This window comes from Propithecus coquereli, unplaced genomic scaffold, assembly GCF_000956105.1.
Source record: "Propithecus coquereli isolate 6110/MARCELLA unplaced genomic scaffold, Pcoq_1.0 Scaffold80, whole genome shotgun sequence".
Classification (NCBI taxonomy): Eukaryota; Metazoa; Chordata; class Mammalia; order Primates; family Indriidae; genus Propithecus; species Propithecus coquereli.
Genome location: NW_012154174.1, coordinates 8,198,456 through 8,217,506, shown reverse-complemented (window position 1 = coordinate 8,217,506; position 19,051 = coordinate 8,198,456). Strand labels below are relative to the sequence as shown.

Genomic DNA, 19,051 nt, shown 5'->3' with positions numbered 1-19,051 from the left:
CTAATGACTATTTAAAAATGTTTCAAGATGAGTATCACACTCATAATAAAAGAAAATTCGGACTTGTATTTTTTTTTTGGAAGGCTAAATCAGTGTCATCTTCCTTTTGTGCACAGATCTTTTTCTTTACTTCTGAAAGATCGCAGTGACGTATGCAGCTTAGTATGCCTTAAGGGGGTGAACCACCATTGCACATGCTTCTGTTCCTGATGTGCAACTCCAAAGGCCACCATGTTTGTTGATTCCATATAACAAATGGAAGCATTTATTGCATGCCAGGCATGTTCTAAATACTTTAAAAATATTAATATGTTTAATCGTCACACCACCACTGTATAGTAGGTATTATTATTTTTTCCATCCCTGGTTTCTTCAGCAATTCCTTACTAAACATAGATTTTAGTGCCTGGTCCACACTGCTGAGGTCCCCAGTACCTCATTCTGGCTGCCACCTCTCAACAGAGTCCGAAGTCTCATCACAGTTTCTTACCCTCTCACTGATCCTGGAAGCCAACAACAGGGGTCTAGGCTAGCTCAGTCTCTCCATCTTGGCCCCAGAAACTCTAGCTCCTGGGAGTAACCCCCAAAACCAAACAGACATTCCCAGATTTTCCCTCCACCTGGGTCAGGGACCAGTGCCAGTTCTCTTTGCAAGGTCATGGAATGAGAAGGGGTGCGATTCCAAATAAAGAACTCAGGCTGAGCCTAAAAGAAGTTCACTGAACATATAGTAAGGCATTGTAAATCCAGAGAGGACCCTTTTCCATCCCAATTTCCATCCCTGGATGGCAGTGTATTCAAGGAGGCAACCAGAATGGAGTAGGTAAAACTAGGAGCCAGAAACCCCGTGCCTTGTCCAATACTCATGACCACCCAAGAACACTTTGGGAGCTTGGCAGGGGCGGGGCCCGCAGTCCTGGAACAGTGTCAGCAGCACTTGTTCTCGGAGGCACACTGCATCACAGAGGCCAGGGCAGAGAGCTTAAAGGCCCTCCATCCCCCATGTGGGGAGTCCACCAGCCATCCAGACTGCCCAATAGCAAGCTGCAGCCAGCAAAAAGCTCTTTCTTCTGTTGAAGTGAAATGTGTCTCTTCAGGACTCCCATCCCTGGACCCCAGTTCTGTCCTCTTTTAACAATCCCCCTTTCTCAAGAAGAGCTCCAGAGATTGAGGGGGTGGCTCTGTTTCTCCATCCATTCCACCCCATAGCTTCTTCTTTCCAAGATAAACATTCCCCAAGTCATCATTAAAATGACTTCTGTGACTTCTATTTCTCTCCCTTTGCTCAAACACATTTGGATGTGCTGTGGTGTAATCCAAGCAGCAGTGTGGACAAGGAGTCTGAAGATATGGGGCCCATTCTAGAGTTCTAGAACCTAGCTGCTCTGTGACCTTCAGCATTCTTCTCTAAATACATTCTGAGATCACAGTATGGGCAGGTAGGAAGCAGTGCCCATTCCACTTTGGAGCTCTCACATTGCACCAGAAAGCCACCTCTGAGAGCTGGGCGCCCTGCAGACCGTACTGTCTATAGGGGTGGGGAGTGCCTCATTCCTGCCCTCTTTGTGCTTGTCAGAAGAGGCAGTAACACCCCACCTAAGCCCAGGTGAGGCCACATTTGAGATCCAATCCCAGTGCCTGAGCAGAGTCCCATGGAAATAATTTACCAATGCCAACTACATCACCCACCAGGTAGCCCCATTCTGTGCCAAGCCCTAAGGGCAAAGAGCAAGACAGCCAGTGGGTTGTTGCCCAGAAAGTAAACCTTGGACCACATTTCGACTATTCCTTAGAAGTGAAGCTTGGGAAGAGAAATGGGTTCTCACTGAGTCAATGTCTAGATGGAGGATATTCTTAACAATTTTAGATGCATATCCATGTCCAAAAAGAGATTTTTCCCCCAAAGCCAAGCCTATGTGTATTAGCATTTCTCTAGTACATTCCTGAAATAAAACTATTTCGGGAATAGTTTTATTCATATATATAATGAGAAGTCTCTCTTCTAAGTCCTGGAATAGAACAATGAACAAAGGAGAAACAAAGGATTACTTTACCATCGCTCTTTTTAACAAAGGAGACCTTATCTAGAACGCTGTGGTCCCAAAAGAAAGCCAGTTCCCATCCCCTTCCCCTCTGAGCCCATCTCCCCAAACTCTGTTTCCCAGAGGAAGTAAGGTCTCTGGTGGTGGCCCCAGACTCTAGGAGACATCAGCACTCATGTGGACATAGCTTTTTATGATGGACAAAGTACTCTTGCTGCCTTGATCTTCATAAGCATTCTATTAAGTAGATGTTATAATGCAAATTTCAGAGATGGGGAATTTAAAGGACACATCCAAGGTCACAGAACTGCTGGGTTCTGGACTGGACCCCACATCTTCAGACTCTTTGCCCACATTGCTCTTTGAATTACACCACCACACATCCAAATGTGTTTGAGAAAAGGGAAGAAAATAGAAGTCACGGTAGTCATTTTTAACCTGCATCTAAAATCCAGCTAAATTAAGTAGGACTGTTTTACCTGGCAAAAAAAAAGATTTATATTGGGATTGTGATAGATTGCATTACCGGCTCAAATTCTTCTTGCCTCCCTGTCTCCATATCCTTTGACATGTGGCTTTACAGTTCTTCATAAGAAAAAGGCAGAATCTATCTTCCCACCCCTCAACTCCCTGACATATTGCTGCCAACGGCATGAGGCAGAAGTGACAAGGGGCTGGCTCTAAGACTGGACCTCAAGAGCCTCGGGTGCTGCCAGTTGCTCTCTGGCGCCTGTGCTGTTGCCCTGAGAAGAGCACCTGAGCGAGCCCGCTGGTCCCCAGAGGCGCACGAGAGATCTGCGAGCAGAGCCACGGCAGCAGAGACACCCAGCCAAGCCCCAGAGAGCAGACTCCGGCCAACCTCCGGCAAAAGCCCCTGAAGAGTAGACTTGGGAGGGCCTCTTGTGTCACTAATGATTGGTGCAGAGGGAGTCCTACCTCCCCCATCAGGGAATCCTACACTGGGAGAGAAGTTGGACTACACCATTTGTTTCAGACTTTGGGATTTTAGGAATGAATAAAGCTACCAAACTGTTTGCTTTTCCAAGCAAGGGCAACATATAAAAATAACCACTCTAGCCTACTGTCGCCATCAATTCATAAAAGATAGGACACTGGAACACTACAACTGCGGGAAGGCTATAATCTTAGAGTACGACACAGTCCTTCCTAAGTAGAGATACCTGGATGCTCACGTATGAGAGCCTTTTTCTTTCATTCGGTCACAGATCAATGAAAACTCTGTCACTGAACAGCTCCGGTCTGTGTATTAGCAACTTTTCCGCATGCTTTATGGTAGAACTGTCAGAAGAACGTGAAATTAGCTACATAAATTGTAAGACTTAAATCTTGATTCTGTTTGTTCTGTGACAATAGAAAAGTTACCTTTTTTTTTCAATCAAGGCAGAAAATAAAGCTAAAGATCAATTTCAACACCTCTGCCGTGCCTTCTCCACTAGCTACCAAAAGCACACAGGGCGCCCAGTGCAGCTGCCAAACCCTCACCTAAAGCCAACATTCGAGTTGCCCTCTGTAGGTGACTATGATGCCAGCGCTGTGTTTCCGTGACTGTATTAATGTATCAATGAAAAGCAAAGTGGTGATTCAGAGAGAAGCTCTACTAAGGGCTACAGAGACATCACTGGGACAGAAGTGAGAGGCAGGAAATCCCCAGGACCAGCTCTAGAGACACCTGGCTCCGTCAGTCACCCAGGAGTGCTATCTGTCTTCTCTCTGAGACATAGAGCCGCTCCATCCTCTGCTGGATGTGTGGGGACCTGGGAGAAGGAAGAGGTCTAAAAGTGGATGGTGGTTCTATTAGACTCAGTTATCCTTCAAAACTGCCCACTGCACCATGGATGCCAGACTGGCTCTGGCTAATGGAACATGAGTAAGGACAACTTGTGTGAATTCCATGCAGAAGCTTTAGGGGCCAGTGCGTGGTTCAGAAGGTCTCTCCTTTCCCTCTGCTATGAGACCATCAGAGTTTCCAGCAGAAGCAGCTCATCCAGCCTGAGCCCCAGATTAAAGTCTACCACCAACTCCCAAAGGGCATGTACCATGAATAAGAAATAAACCCTGGTTGGTGGGAGTCACGGAGACTTTGGATGCATTTGTCACTGAGGCATGCCCACGCCCAGCTTGACCTGCACTATGGGCTGCCATGAGTCATGGCGGGGTGCTCAACAGCAGCGGCAACAGAGGGAGATGGGGAGTTTGTCTTGGAGGTACTTCTGCACCTGGACCTGGGCAGGTCGGAGGCAGGTGCGAGGGTTGAGCATACAGATGCCTGAGACACAGGGCCCTGGCCCCGCTGAGCACATGACCACCAGGAAAGCTAGCCTGACCCTCTCGTGTGTGGATCTGGGTTTTCTGATTGCTCCCAGGCCCCGAAGGAACCCACACAGCTGCGCAGAGAAGCAGGGGCTATTCTTTGGGCTGGGAAAGCCTGGGATCTAATCACAACTCTGACACTTCATTCCCGCCTTCATCCGCTCCTCCCCTGGATACTTATTGTGCCAGGCACGCGGGAAATAGGCAAAGTCCTGGGCCTCACAGGCTCACATGCAGGTAGGAGAACAGACAAGAAGTGAATAGGATAAGTCCCGGTTGGGTGAGTGCTCTAAGGAAATAAACAGGGCGAACGGAGAGAAACTGGGGAAGGCTGCTGTAGGTAAGGGGTTCAGGAAAGGCCTCTCTGAGGAGGGATACTTGAGGTGGAAAATGAGACCATGGCCGCCATGCAAAGAGCCTCGAGAAAACAGCAAAACCAAGCAGGGCAACAGCAGGTGCAGAGGGAGAGGATGGCTCGTTTGCGGAATGAACAAAAAGCTTTGGGAGCAAGGCAGGCATGGAGGGAACTTCAAGGAGCCTCCCAGCTCTAATATTCTGCTTGGGGGACCCTGCTGTCTTCATTTGGCCATCTGTCATCTCACCCGTGAGTACCACTCAGAGACCGCAGCGTGCCAGGCTGTGGCCAGATCCGGGGATGTGGGATCAGACAGCAAGATGGGGGCCCTGCCGAGCCAGGAGCTCATGGTCCTCTGAGAGCTCACTGTCCTGACTACAGAGAAGACGCCTCTGAGGAGCCTTTGGTGGCCAAGAAGGCTGCATGGCGAGAGCAGAGAGCAAGTCATGTTCATGCGTTCTCGGCAGAGAGCGGGAGTGCCCGCCCAGCATCCCTGGGGCCTCCAGTCTCCCGGGCTCCTGCTAGGAGATGGTGGGGGCACAATGGAGCTGCCATAGGGTGTCAAGTCCTCTACCCCACTGATTACAGCCGCCCTTCAAGGGAGGCAGAGACGTGGGAACTGTCTGCCCCAGGGCCCGGAAAGCGGTCCTACCATGGAACCAGGGGGCGATGGATTTGGTGTTCCTCTCAAAGCCGGCTCGGCGAGGCAGCTGCTCCTCCTTAAACCAGCGGACGATGACATCTCGGGACACTGGACACAGCGGGCGCTCCCAAGTGCGGCTGAGAAGAGAGGGGAAGGGTGGAAGAGTGGGAGGGGTGGAAAGAAGAGGGGAGTGAAAGAGAAGGGAGCAAAGAGGGAAGGAGGAAAGGAGGGGAGAGGGAGGTAGGGAGGAGGAGAGGAGGGAGGAGGAGGGGAGGGAGGGAAGAGGGAGGAGAAGGGGAGGGAGGAGGAGGGCAGGGCAGGCCATGGAGAGAATGGATAATCGTGAGGCCCACATTCACGCCTATGGAGGGGATTAAACAAGCCCAGGTACTTGAGGGCACTTTCAGATTATAACATACCAGCTGTTATTATTTCTTCTAAAAGAAAACTGTTACCACTTTCAAAAAAAGCCACACAGGTGGGAGTGAAAAGAGGCTGGGAGGAGACACCCAAGAAAAAGGAAAGGCAGATTCCCCCGGCACGGCCGGGGCACGAACATCAACATCCAGATGGAAGAGGAACAAATTTATTGCTATGTGAGTGTCCCCACACCCCTCAATCCCCAATAAAGAGAATTCTGGGTCCCCTGCCCTGTATCACCCCCTCTCCACCCTGTAAGGGGACCCCTACCTTTGCCACTAGCTCCTGCCCTTTTGTGAGGCAGAATCAGGACAGTGAACAGAGAAACCAGAGAACCCCATGTGCTCTGGAAATAGCTGAGATTCCCCACCCAGGAAATACAAAGGACAAGGACAGGGGAAAAGGAGCAGGGAGGGAACAGCACTGCGCACGGGCTGCGTGCAGACAGGGATGCCCGAGGACTGCAAGCACCGAGAGTGCAGCGAGCAGGAGCGTGTGAAGCATGTAAGAGAATGTACCAGGTCCGTTTCAGTGTTTTCTCACAAGTAAGCCAAGATTGTCATTGCTTTTGTGTCTGACCTGTGGTTCCTGAATACACACACAGACTGGGCCACACGAGACCCCTGCTGTATTCGGGCTACACTAAAACAGAGTTTGACAGCACATAACCCACAGCAGGCACCCAACACGACGTGCTGAATTAATATGCAGTGAGACCACGCTGCATCAACTCATAGCACGGACACATCTGAACAGCAGGGTCTCAGCCCACCTTGGTGAGCCACAGCCTCCTTGCCATCTCCACCTGAGTGACAGAAGCCCGGTTAATTCTTATTTTATCATTGCTATCCACCTAATAGTACTGGCATTTAGAATTCACCGCTGCTGTCCTTGTTCTTTGTAAAATAAATGCCAGCTGTCTCCTGTGTAGTGTCCGTATTTGCCCTGTGCCAACACTCTGACGCTGGACTCAGCACACCTCCTTGCAAGACCCAAAATGAATCCACTTGGCTTATTTTTACTTGCCCTAAGGTGAATACACTTAAACACGCACGCCTGCACACTCGTGCACGCACGCACATACACACAATAGCGAACACTGTAGATTTAAGAAAAGATGCTGGAAGAAAAACAGAAAGTGAGGTTACATTCCACAGCGTAAAGCCATCATCCCTTGAGTTTGCCTCCAAACCCTGTCTTCCCTTCATGCCTCTCCGGGCTTCCTTTAACCCTCCAGCCCTACAGTGGCCTTCTGCCTGCGGCATCCTCCCCCTTCCCTCTCAGGAACTCAGATGCCCTCCTCTCTGTTAAGCAGCACAGGGCAGCCCTGCCCCACCCAGCCTCTTCCTTCACATTTGCATTGCCTGAAAAAATAACTGTGTGTTATTTTTTCACAGGGGGTGGGGGGAGATCCTCTAGTTTCTAGGACTTACTCTCCTTAGAAGGCAATTGGAGGTTATAAATAACAGCAAAAAAAATTCACTCACTCTTGTCCCTCTGTTCCTCAGCAGTGGATTTGAATTTGTTTCTAAGCAGAGAATTCCTAAGCAGGGAATCTGATTTCCTCAGATTACGAATGCTAGGCTAGCATGGCTGCTCCAAGCCGCCCCTGGCCAGAAGCTTCACCCCTGCACCTAGAACTCCCCTCCCATCAGCAGCGTGCTACCACCCTTCAGCACTGACAGGCAGGGGTGCAGGCCAGTGCAAGAGCCACAAAGCTGAGAGCAGAAAGGCCACAAGGTCTGTCCCTTGGGGCAGCCACAAGAGGGAGGCTGGTGGGTGGCTCCTCTCGGGCCTGGGTCTGCAGCTCTGTGCTCATGGCTTCTTCCCCATCTGCCGCCTCCCCTAGTGACCACACAGCCGGCCTAGAACCAGGCTGCACAGGGTCCCTATGTGGCTCTGTCAGGTGGGTCCAAGGGATAAATTCGAAGCTTCTTTTTAAAAGCATAGAGAGGAAGAAGGCTTTTCCAATAATGCCCCCCAAATCTAAAAAACATAAAAGGAAATTTGACCTCATAAAAATCAAGAATTTCTGCATGACAGAAAATTCCATCACTCAAGTCAAAAGATAAATGACAAAATGAGAAAAAACGTTTATCACAGACAAAGGGACCCTCCTCCCTAATAGTTAAGGAATTCCTAGAAATCGAAAAGGAAAAGACCAATAACACAATTTAGAAAAAAAGGGTAGAAGAAAGAACAGATAGATAAGGAAATACCAGTGGCCCTTAAATATATACAAAATGCTTAATCTCATTCATAAACAGAAATGCAAGTTTAATGCTCTGAGATACTATTTCTCATAAGAAACATAAGTTTACCACGACACTGTCGGCAAGGCTGAGGGACGAGAGTGTGAACCGCTGCCACCCGTGTGGAGGGCAAGCTGATGACTGGATCAATATCATAAATGCACACAGCCCCGACCCCGCAATCCCACTTTTGGGGATTCCTCTTGCAGGTAATAGTCACATGTGTATAAAATGAACTTCTGCAAGGTTGTTCATTAAGGGCACTGTTGGCGACAACCAACGATTTGAAACAATGTCCATGTCCGTTAATACAGAGTTTTTGATAAATTATAGCACATCCATGCAGTAGAATACTATGCACCTGTTAAAAATAACCTAAATAAAATTAAATTAACAAACTAAGAATTGATACGAAAAGACCTCTAAAAACAGTTAAATGGGGGGAAAAGTGCATAACCCCATGTATAATATGCAAACTTTTATGCAAAAAGTGGGGTGGGATAAGGTTTTTCACGTTGGCAACTGCAAAAAGAAACTGGGAGGATACGGCAGAAACCAAGAACAGTAGTTACCCGTGGGGGCAGAGGGAACTGAGCAGACGGAGGACAAGGGAAGGGGTGGGATTTTTCCGGGTAGACCCTTTTAAATTCTGTGATTTGGGAACCACATACATGACAAGGAAGGAAGGGGCGGGAAGGAGAGAGGGAAGAAATGAAGTCAGGGTCAGCTCTCCCTAGACTGAAGGGAGAGGGAGAAGAGGGTTATATGAATAACCCCAAATCCCAATTAAAGCAAAACCCAGACAACCCCTGGTTATCTGGGGGTCGACAGACTCTTGGGCAGACGGCCTGTGGCTGAGGGAGCCGGCAGGTGCTCAATCCGCAATGATGGGAGCAGGCGGCACCTGAGAGGAGAGGGGTCAAACCTCGGGCTGGCCTGAGGTGGGCACAGGAGGGAGGTGGAGAGGCTCCCTGTGACCTTTTGACCTTTGGTCCTGGCAATCGTGGGCAGTCACCTAAGTGCCCTTGCCAAACAAACCCTTTGGGGACACAAATGTGTGTGGGGACCCTCCTGCACTCAGCCACACTAAACCGCAAACCTGTTAATCCAACTGGAGAGAAAGCAGTGCTGCCTGTGGGTGCGAAAGGCAGCGAGCCCCGGTTTCCAGGCTGCTGGGCCATATTTAACCCATTTAAGGTCTTTCATTCCAAGTTCTTAACCTGGGGTCCGTGGACCTTTAAGAGTAAAATTGCATGCGAGCATTTTGGGGTATTTATATGTGCACATCTCAGGAGGAGGGGGATGCACAGCTTTCTTCAGATTCTCAAAGGAATTCTTGATCCCAAAAAGGTTAAGACTCCCAGAGCTCCAAAGTTATTAGAAATCTCCAACCCTCACACCTCTCGCTCCTGCCCCTCCCACCCCATTAACAGACGGGGACATTGACGTCCAATTTCAATGCAAGTCTGGGGCAGAACCGGGACTGGAACCCCGGTGGCACCTGCCGCAGTCCAAGGCCCGCCCCCAGCCACGTGACCGCAGAGCCCGACCCACCTGACCGGCACAGGGAGGGACTGTGGCGGCCCCGGGCCCGGCAGGTGGTGGTCGAGTCTTGCCTCCTGCTCATGGCTTTGGCCGAGCCCCCGGAACATGGAGCTGAGGCCGGCGACGGTGCCCTTCTGGATGGCGCGGAGCGAGTGGCGCCGGTACTCGTCCCGGGCGCGCCGGGCTCGGCGGCTCCTCTCTTCGTCAGCAGCCTTGGACCGGCGCACTGGAAAGAGGGAGACAGCGTTGGCCCGACCTGCAGCCCAGGCCGAGCCCTGCATGGGCCAGGACCGGGCTGAGTCCAGGAGCCCCAGGACTCACCTGGAGTCCCAGGATCCACACAGAACCGGCCACTCAGACCCACAGAGGCTGCCTGGAGTCTCCCAGCCCAGGAATGGCCCTAACAGCAGCCCTAGGGCAAGCCTGTCCCTATGGAGGTAAGGACACTCGTGACAATTGAGAGTTGTCTGTTGCTGTGACTCCATTCCAGAACGATCTAATAACCTTTAGCTGGAAATGCCCATCTCCATCTTCCTGGGAGTGCCCTGCTCAAAGCAGCTTCTCAAACCCTGTGCCCACCTGCCCAGCCTCAAGGGCACCTGTCAAGGTGGTCTGCATCTCCACACACCACCATCACCCGCACTGACTGCCGGCTTTCTCTGTGCCAAGCCCTGGGCTCTGCGCTCTCCAAGCATCATCTCACTATAGAAACTTCCCCAACCACCCAGGAAAGGCCCATCACTTTTCTGCTTTATAGGTGAGGAAACCCAGCCTCTGAAAAGTTAAGTAACTTGCACAAAGTTAAATTAATAAGGGGCAGAGCCAGGAATGGAAACCAGGCGTACCTGGTTCTAAAACCCATGAGGCTCTTCCCACCACATGCCCCACCCCATCCCCAAGCTCCCTTCTATTTAAAACCCTGTGTATCTGACACCAGAGCTCTTTCCTGCAAAAAGCCAAAGGAGCATTTAAATACCATCTGGTCCAGCCAGGTGCTGTGGCTCATGCCTATAATCCCAGCTGCTCAGGAGGCTGAGGTAGGAGGATCCCTTGAGCCCAGGAGTTCAAGACCAGCCTCGGCAACATAGTGAGACCCTGTCTCCCCAAAAATAAGGACCATTTGGTCCAACCTCCTCATGTTCCTCATGTGGAAACTGAGGCCCAAGGAAGGACAGAGATTTGTCCACCTGGGTTAGTGGACCAGGCCACAAACCATCCTTTCTGCCACCACAGGTAAGTTGTTGGAAATGTTAGTGTCCCAATTCTGGTGCCGTTTGTTTTTTGTTTCCTATAACCTTGGGTGCTGCTGGGTGAGTGTGTCAGAGAGAGAGGGAAGAGGATCTTTTGGTAACTGTACAAATTACAAGACTCCAAGACACCCCTCTCTCCACCTTCTGTCTGTTTGTGCTCCTCACAAAGTGCCCTGTCTCAGCCAAGCAGCCCTGAAAAGACATCTCTGTGTTGCTGCTTCTAAAACTCAAAAGGGAGGTCTGGAACTGGGAAATTGCAGGAGAGGCAGCAAAACTTATTGGAGACAAGGTCTAGAATTAAAACCAGTTATTCTGTAGTGTGATTGCATCTTGGCGGGCCCCTGTCTGCTTCTAAAACCCAATCCTTTTGTAGAGAACTCTTGAAGGTGGCCTTTTTCTTCTAATTGTGCCGGGCTAATGATTGTCCCGGACCCCCGCAGGTCGCCTTCTCCTCCTGGAGTAAAATCTTAGTCTGTGTCTACTCCAACACCATTCAACACACGCATAGCAGGCACCCCCCAAGAGCTGTGCTCTCCTTTAGCATTTGGGGGCTAAAGGTCAGCTGCCCTGGTCCTGTAAGAAAGCATTTCTACTTCACAAGTTCTCAAAGAACCCCTCCTGGGAACATAACATCTCCCAGATCAGAGGAAGGCAGTGTGAAGTCTGTCCCTCAGAAGGTATTTATGGAAGTGTACCTCGTGGGTGTCACACGCAGAATATCCACTAGGCTGTGAACTCCTCGAGGGCAGGTGGAGCATTTTCTTTGGTCTGTTCATTGCTGTATTCTAGTGGCAAGAACACGGCAGGTGATACATATTTTTGGATGACTGATTGCACCCAATTAAGTATTTAACTTTGCGTTAGGCCCTGAGCTGGATACAGAGATAACAGAGAAGCAGACCCTTCTTTCTCAGAGCCAAGCTAGAAAAATAAAACCAAAGAAATATCTCTACCATAATGAAAAGAAAGTAGTATCATTTTAAAAAGGACCGATAAGGTATTGGCAGACATTAGGGACAGCAGCACTCACATCCTGCTAGGGAGCAGGCAGCCATCACAGAAGAGAGAATTTGACCAGGTCTGAGAAGATCAATGGGAATTTTCCAAAGAAAGAAGAAGAAGGAGGCCATTTTAGGGAGAAAACCTGGGTTTCGGTGCCCAGCTGGCTCATCTGTAAAGTTCAGATACGGAGAACACCGTAATACTTGCCTTGCATTGGGGTGAGAGGCTCCAACAAGGTCAAGACACCCAGGGATGGGCTCTGCAGTCACTAGACTGCAAACTAATCACTAGAAGCTCATTCCCTAGTGGGGCCAGTGACTTGTGGAGTTTACAGCCCCTGAGAGACAGTAACATTCAGTGACAGGTTGCAGAGAGAAATTGTATGCAGACTAGGAAGACAGGTTTTTGGAACTCAGGTGAGACACTGACCCATTTGTCACAAAGAGACTAAATCCATCCTGAAGTCCAGCTCTAATCTTGCCATTCTCTTCCTCAAAAGCCTTCAGTGGCTCCCCAGACACCTTGGCCTGGCAGATGAAGCCCTTAAGAAGAACCCGGCCCGCTCCTCTCTCCCAGTTCACTGGGCCTCTGAGCTCTCCCCTGCTCTGCTTACACACACACACACACACACACACACACACACACACACTTCGCTCTGGCTCCACCAAGCACCCACCATGCTACAAACTTGCCTCTCTGCAGCTGTGGTCACTGACTCAGACCAACCCTGGGTCAGCTCATAAATGCCAGGCCCTCCCCGCTCCCCTGCTCAGACAGAAAAGACTCGGTGCCCTATAGAATTCAGATGACCCAGCCATATCCTACAGAAAAACCGAATGCTTCAAAGCAACATCAATTTGTAGTAATCCCTTGGGGGAACAGAGGAATGTTCCCCGAAATGAATGAAGAATCCTATAATATAGGGAAAGACGTCAGTAAAGATTTAACTTGTGGATGTGTGTAGATGTGTTTAAATTCTTCTCCATGTGGTCTTGGGCAGCTGGAGATACCCTATCTGCACTTTCATTCCTTGTCTGCAAAATGAGGGCCTCATAGGGCTGCTTTGAGACATAAATGGGATCGTCCATAGAAGGGGCTTGCACGGTCCTTGGCACATGGCAGAGGTTCATTGAATATTATCTAGTGTGGTTTTATGGTGTTTCCTGGGAGATGAGGAGGCTGGAATGGCACCTTTAGAAAGGGTCTGTGCCTGGGCGGAGGTGGGGAGTGGTGTAGGGGTGGGGGCTGGGTAGGGAGTGGGAAAAATGAAAACTCTGTGCACAGGGGAGGCCTCTTGACCCCTGAGAAGGAGGAACGGGCGGCCCCGATGTTTAAGAGAATACACAGGCCTTTTGCAATTCAGCCGGCTGGAGCCACGGTCACCTGGAAGAATGGGTGGGTTTGGCACTCGTGACGATGACCCTGAGAGATGAACCTCTGGGAAAGTAAGTGAAGTTCCCCCACAGTGAAACCTGGGCCAAGGGAAGGGGCTCACTCAACCCGACCCAGGGTTTCTGATCCTCGTCCTGCTGGCTATGCCCGATGGCTGCCAACAGTGGCCCCCTGTGGCCTCCGGGAGTAACTGCAGAAGTTCCTTAAGACCCAACGCTCTCCACACAGTGTGGGAAACATGAAGACCCCAGGATGCTTGAGCCACTGAAGAGGAGAGGGAACCCTAAGTGGGGCATAGATCGGCCACTTGGGGGCTCAGGTTGGCATTTTTCCGAGTTATAATACCAAAAATATATGGCACCTAGAGTTTGGAAAGCACTTCAAATTAGTTATGGCCAAGGAGAAACTGCACTATTTCCCATCCCATCTGTTGTCCTCTCCTGTAGCTGTCCTCCCACCTTGAAATTCCGCTCTGTTCCGCCCCCAGGCCAGACGCCACCCCTACAAGCCCCTCCAGGTTCTGTTTGTCTCAAGCCTACAGCATTTTAGAATCACTGACGTTAAACCCAGACCCCAGAACACACTGCTTCCTAAGAGAGAGGGGAATGGAACCCACAGCACTGGACCCCAGCGGGGGCCTGAGCCCACATTTCTCACTCAGCTCTACCAGCAGGCTGGCAAGGGCTGGGCCAACTAGCGCGTGGCTGCTGGCTGAGGGCCACAACCGAAATCGCACAGTTCAAGAGGCCCGGGGTGAACACAAGTCCGACAGCCCCCAAACCCTACTTACATTCTAACCAAATAACAATGATAATAGATGTCCAATGTTTATAAACAGTACCATTTGTCAAGTCATGCTGGCTCATCTCTAAATCTCTGGGCAACTAACTAGATGTTATCTAACTCCACACTCCTACAAGTTCTCCGTTGAAAAATTATGAAATGAATTTCTGTGCCTGATACATTCTCAGAAGTCAGAGCTCCGGCTGAATAACTAACTGAATTCTCTGTTGAACTGAATAACTAACTGTATTCAAATGACACTAAAGGGGCTAATTCTCTTTTTTTCTAACTTGGAGAATTTAATTTGGGTGTTTTATCAAAGACTGCTGCTCGCCGATAGATTAATGGCCCACTCTATCTTTCATATTAAATTAATTGAGTGTAGAATGGCTTTGTTGGGTTTGAATGACAGGCTCTAGAGTTTCGCTGATCATTCTTTAAGAAAGTATAAAATGAGGAACTAAAATCATAAGGCCTGAATTATCACATCTTTTTTCTGGTTTTTGGAGGCTTTTCCCTTTTCAGCTGCCACACAGCACATTAATTAGCAATCAGGCAGCTCCGGGGCCACCTGAGTTGCATTCTCCATCCCTAAAGACACACCAGCCCAGCTCTCAGCTCTCCACCGCATCGTGTAGCCACAAAAAGAGAAGCGCTTCGTGAGTGCTTCGCAGCTTAGAAAGCACTTTTGTTTCCTCTCTCTCGCTTCACCCTTCCAACAAGCCTTCGCTCAACATGATTAACCCCATTTTACAAGTGAGGACACTGAGCAAAAACTTGCTCAAGTTAACGCTAGTAAGGAGCAGAGCCAGGACAGGACTCCCAGTCCAGTGCTCTTTCCCCCACACTGCAGTAGCCTCCAGTGACTTCACTTTGTGATTGTTCACTGGTTGTTTGTTTTTTTTGTTTTTTTGTTTTTTCAGTATAAACCTTCGCCCTGCCTCCTTTTCCCACCTGTCTCTTCCATGCTGAATTTGAATGGGTGAATTCTTCTTTAGCTTTTTCCCATCTTATCTTCATAGCCTCATTTCTTGTCACTGGAACCCCAAGCTGCAACGGCATCACGGCCTGTGCCATGACCTATGCACACACTGGCCTTGCTTTGCTCAGTGCTGTTGCCTCTGCTGTGATGCCCTTCCCCACCTTCCCAAATGCCATTCCCTCCACTGGGCCTTTCCAGATGCACACCTTTCCCCAAAGGGGTCCACTCCCTCTCCATGTACTTCATGCAGATCGTTATCAGAACACCTGCTTGTTGAACTGTAAGTGTGAGAGAGCCTCTTCTTCCAGACTGCGAGATTCAATCGATGTACAGCCGTCCCTTGGTATCCTGGGGGATTTGTTCTAGGAAACCTCCCACCCCTGCTGCAGATACCAAAATCCAGGGATGCTCAAATTCCTTCTATAATATGATGTAGTATTTGCATATAACCTACATGCATTCTCCCATATACTTTAAATCATCTCTAGATTACTTATATTAGTAATACCTAATACAATGTAAATGCTGTGTAAATAGTTGTTATACTGTATTGTTTTTATTTGTATCATTTTATATTGTTGTGTTTTTATTTTTTTTTTTAACATTTTCAATCCAGGGTTGATTGAATCCACAGATATGGAAGGCAAGAACATGGAGGGCCAACTGTACGCTGTTGCACCTCCATGGCCCTGGGGGCACATGATGAGATCTTCCCCAAGCTGCAGGTGGAAGGGCTGTGGAGGAATGTTCTGGGCCTGAGACCAGCATAGAGCTGGCTCCGACAACTACCACCAGCTCTGAGCTTCAGTAGAGACAGAGCTTCCATCTACCTGGATTCTGTTCCTTCAGACAAACTTGTTATCGAGTGTGATGTCTGCTTTGTGTTACTGCAAACTTAGTTGCTGCTCAGGGGTCCTGAGTGTGCTCAGCCGAGTGTTTAAGAGACTCCACAGGAAGAGCTCGATGTGTACTCATTGCTTCCTTGTGAAACTTCCTGTGCATGGACCTTGGGAAGCCCCATGAGGCCGATGGCCAAAGATGCCCCTCCTACATCTGCTTATGGAAGACACCTGATCCATGGGCCAGAGCACCAGGCCAGGAGGAAGGAAAAGAGAAAACCCATCCTTTGAGCACGATCCCCCAAACTGTCCTCTAAGTCTGGTTTCGGGTTCCTTGTCAATAAAATAGAAACACCAACCCTCACTCCGCTCTGAGGCTGTTCTCAGCTTATGAGTAAGGAGTGTCCTAAGGCTTTGTGACCGCTCAGGGTTTGGGGCATTCAGGTGGATTTAGTGAGGACATAGTTTTTGACAATATTTGGCAATTGTTAAAACAACTCCGCCTCTATGTGAATGGGCATGAAGCAGTTAAAGGGCACCTGCCTGGCTGCTATCAGTAAGCAGGTGGAACCTTCTCCTCTCCTGGGCATCTGCCCCTCAGGCGTCACCTCAGAGCCTTCTCTAGATGAAAAATGAGCTTTGAGCACAATGTTTGCATTGGTAATTTTGACTCTGAAAGGAAGAAGTGACTGGTACAGTGAGACCCAGGTCCCACAGCCGGAAGTGGCCCGCAGAGGAAAGAGGACAAGTTCCTGAACACGGATCCCGCCCACATTTCCCTCCCCAGCCCCAAGGGCACAGCCATACCCCATAACAAAGAATGGAGACTTCAAAGCAAAATCCCACTGTGATTTGAAACTGCATACACACGCATTCCATAATGTGATTTCACTCTTGTTCCAAACAGGGGGTTCTTCTCCACCAATCATTTTGCTGTTTCCCGCAAACCACTGACAGGACCACTCCCCTCACATGGTGTTAGGGAGGAGTCAAAGGACGGGATGACTCACCACTCTGGTGCTCAGGAGGAGAGGCCAGGGGGGTCTGCCCCCTGCTTGCACTGCTGGGGTGGGCCCAAGATTCAGTTCTATCTGATGACACAATCTCTGGGACTCTCATTAACTCAAAGACCCTGGTACAGAGGTCACTCAGGTAAGAAAGGAATTTTCCCCAAGAGAAGAAATTCTCAAGCTAAGGGCTGCCACCAGGCCAGGGTGCTAATGTCCAAAATGCATCACACAGAACACAAATGGTTTCACAGAAGGGTCCCTGAAGCCACAGAAAGTGGAGAGGCTACAGGGGAACCTGGGCGCCAGGGGACAAAGGAACCCCACACCCTCTTCACCAGAGCCAACTGTTCACAGCTGCTTTACCAGGTGGGCTTCAGCATCGACATGTGAGAAAATCACAGCCTTAAGGGGACTTGGAGAACAAAGACAGCCGGGTTTTCAAGCCCTTTTGTGAAATAACAATAAGTCCCTAGGAAAGGGAGACAGAAGCCTGGTTGGGAGATGAGATTCGTGCCATGCTGTCATCGATGCTCTGAGAGTTCTGCACACGGAATAATCTCTGCTCTGGACCTGGACACCCAGCCCTCTAGCTGCCCTCACCCAAGGACCTTGGAACAGCTGATCGAGGTCATCAATGGGAAGAAGTAAGAAGAACACTGGTTTCTTAAAAAGTGCAACTGCCTCATGGTGCACACAATTTTAAAAAATAAAATAAAAATTACATTTAAAATTTTTAATCAAGTTTTTATTTTATGCAATTTCTGTTTGCCTTATTTTTTTGGAAGTACTTGATTATATACTAGGTCACTTGGAACAGAAAAAAGATCCAACACAAAAGTAAACACTTTCCACTGGTCCACCTTGCCGACAGCCCAGTTATGTCTCCAAATCTGTCCCAGAAGTTCTGGATGTTTTAGGACTGGCACCAAATTCATTAAATATCAGTTTAAAAGAGTATCAGTGGGAAAGGTGAATTAAGGATAAAGCAATGAAAACACTGACAAATTGTCAGAATCAACTTTCTCAGAGTGTTAGATGTTAACTAAAGGCTTGCAGCAATCCAGGGAGCATTTATGCAAGAAAAAATGGCTCATGAAAAAACCTTCCCAGAAAGAAACCCCAGGACTAGACGGCTACACTGGTAAATTCTACTAAATGTTTAAAGAAGAATTAATTCCAATTCCTTACAAACTCTTACGAGAAAATAGAAGAGAAATGAACCCTTCCCAATTCGTTCTTTGAGGACAGTATTGCCTTGATACCACAACCAGACAAAAACATCACGCAAAGCAATATCCCTTATGAATACAGAGACAAAATCCTCAACAAAATACTAGCAAATAGAGTCTAGCAACATATAAAAAAAGATTATATGAACTATGAACAAGGCGAATTTATCCCAGGAATGCAAGGTTGGTTCAACATATGAAACTCAACCACAAAATACACGATGTTAATAGAATAAAAAACAAGACACACATGATCTTCTCAACAGATGCAGAGAAAGCATTTGGCCAAATCCAACATCGTTTCATCGCCAAAACATTCAAGCTAAGAAAGCAGGGAACTTCCTCAACCCAAGGTTATGTATGAAAACCCACAGCTGACATCATATTTAATGGTGAAAAACTGAAAGTTTACTCCTAAGATCAGAAACAAGACAAAACTGTCTGCTTTTGCTACTTCTATTCAACATAATATTGGAAGTTTTAGCCAAAGCAATCAGCAAGAAAAAGAAATAAAAGGCATGAGACTGTAAAGGAAAAAATAAAGCTATCTCTATTTGCACAAGAAATTATCATGTATGTAGAAAATCATAAGGAATCCACAAAAAATCTATTCCAACTAATACACAAGTTTGGTAAGGTTGCAGGATACAAGATCAACAGACAAACGTCAATTGCATTTCTATGCACTAGCAATAAACAATCCAAAAATGAAACTAAGAAAACAATTCTATTTACAATAGCATCAAAAAATAAATAATTAGGAATAAAGTTAGCAAAACAAGGGAAAGATTTCTACACTAAAAACTATAAAATATTACTGAAATAGATTTTAAAAGACTTAGATAAGTGAAAAGACATCCTCTGATCATGGATGGGAACACTAAATGTTATTAAGATGGCAGTATTCTCCAAATTGATTTACAGATTCAATGGAATCACTATCAAAATCCCAGCTAGCTTTATTTTTTTTTTTTTT

General features: G+C 48.3%; 1 protein-coding gene across 1 annotated transcript in view; it reads right to left on the bottom strand.

The window, feature by feature from the left end:
• Positions 1 to 19,051, bottom strand: part of SH2D4B (SH2 domain containing 4B) — a 72,312-nt gene that overhangs the window by 12,136 nt on the left and 41,125 nt on the right. The window contains exons 5-6 of the mRNA XM_012663248.1: positions 9,598 to 9,814; positions 5,381 to 5,508 (exon numbers count right to left, since the gene is read on the bottom strand). Of these exons, the coding sequence (XP_012518702.1) occupies positions 5,381 to 5,508; positions 9,598 to 9,814 (345 nt within the window). The remainder of the gene's footprint in view (positions 1 to 5,380; positions 5,509 to 9,597; positions 9,815 to 19,051) is intronic.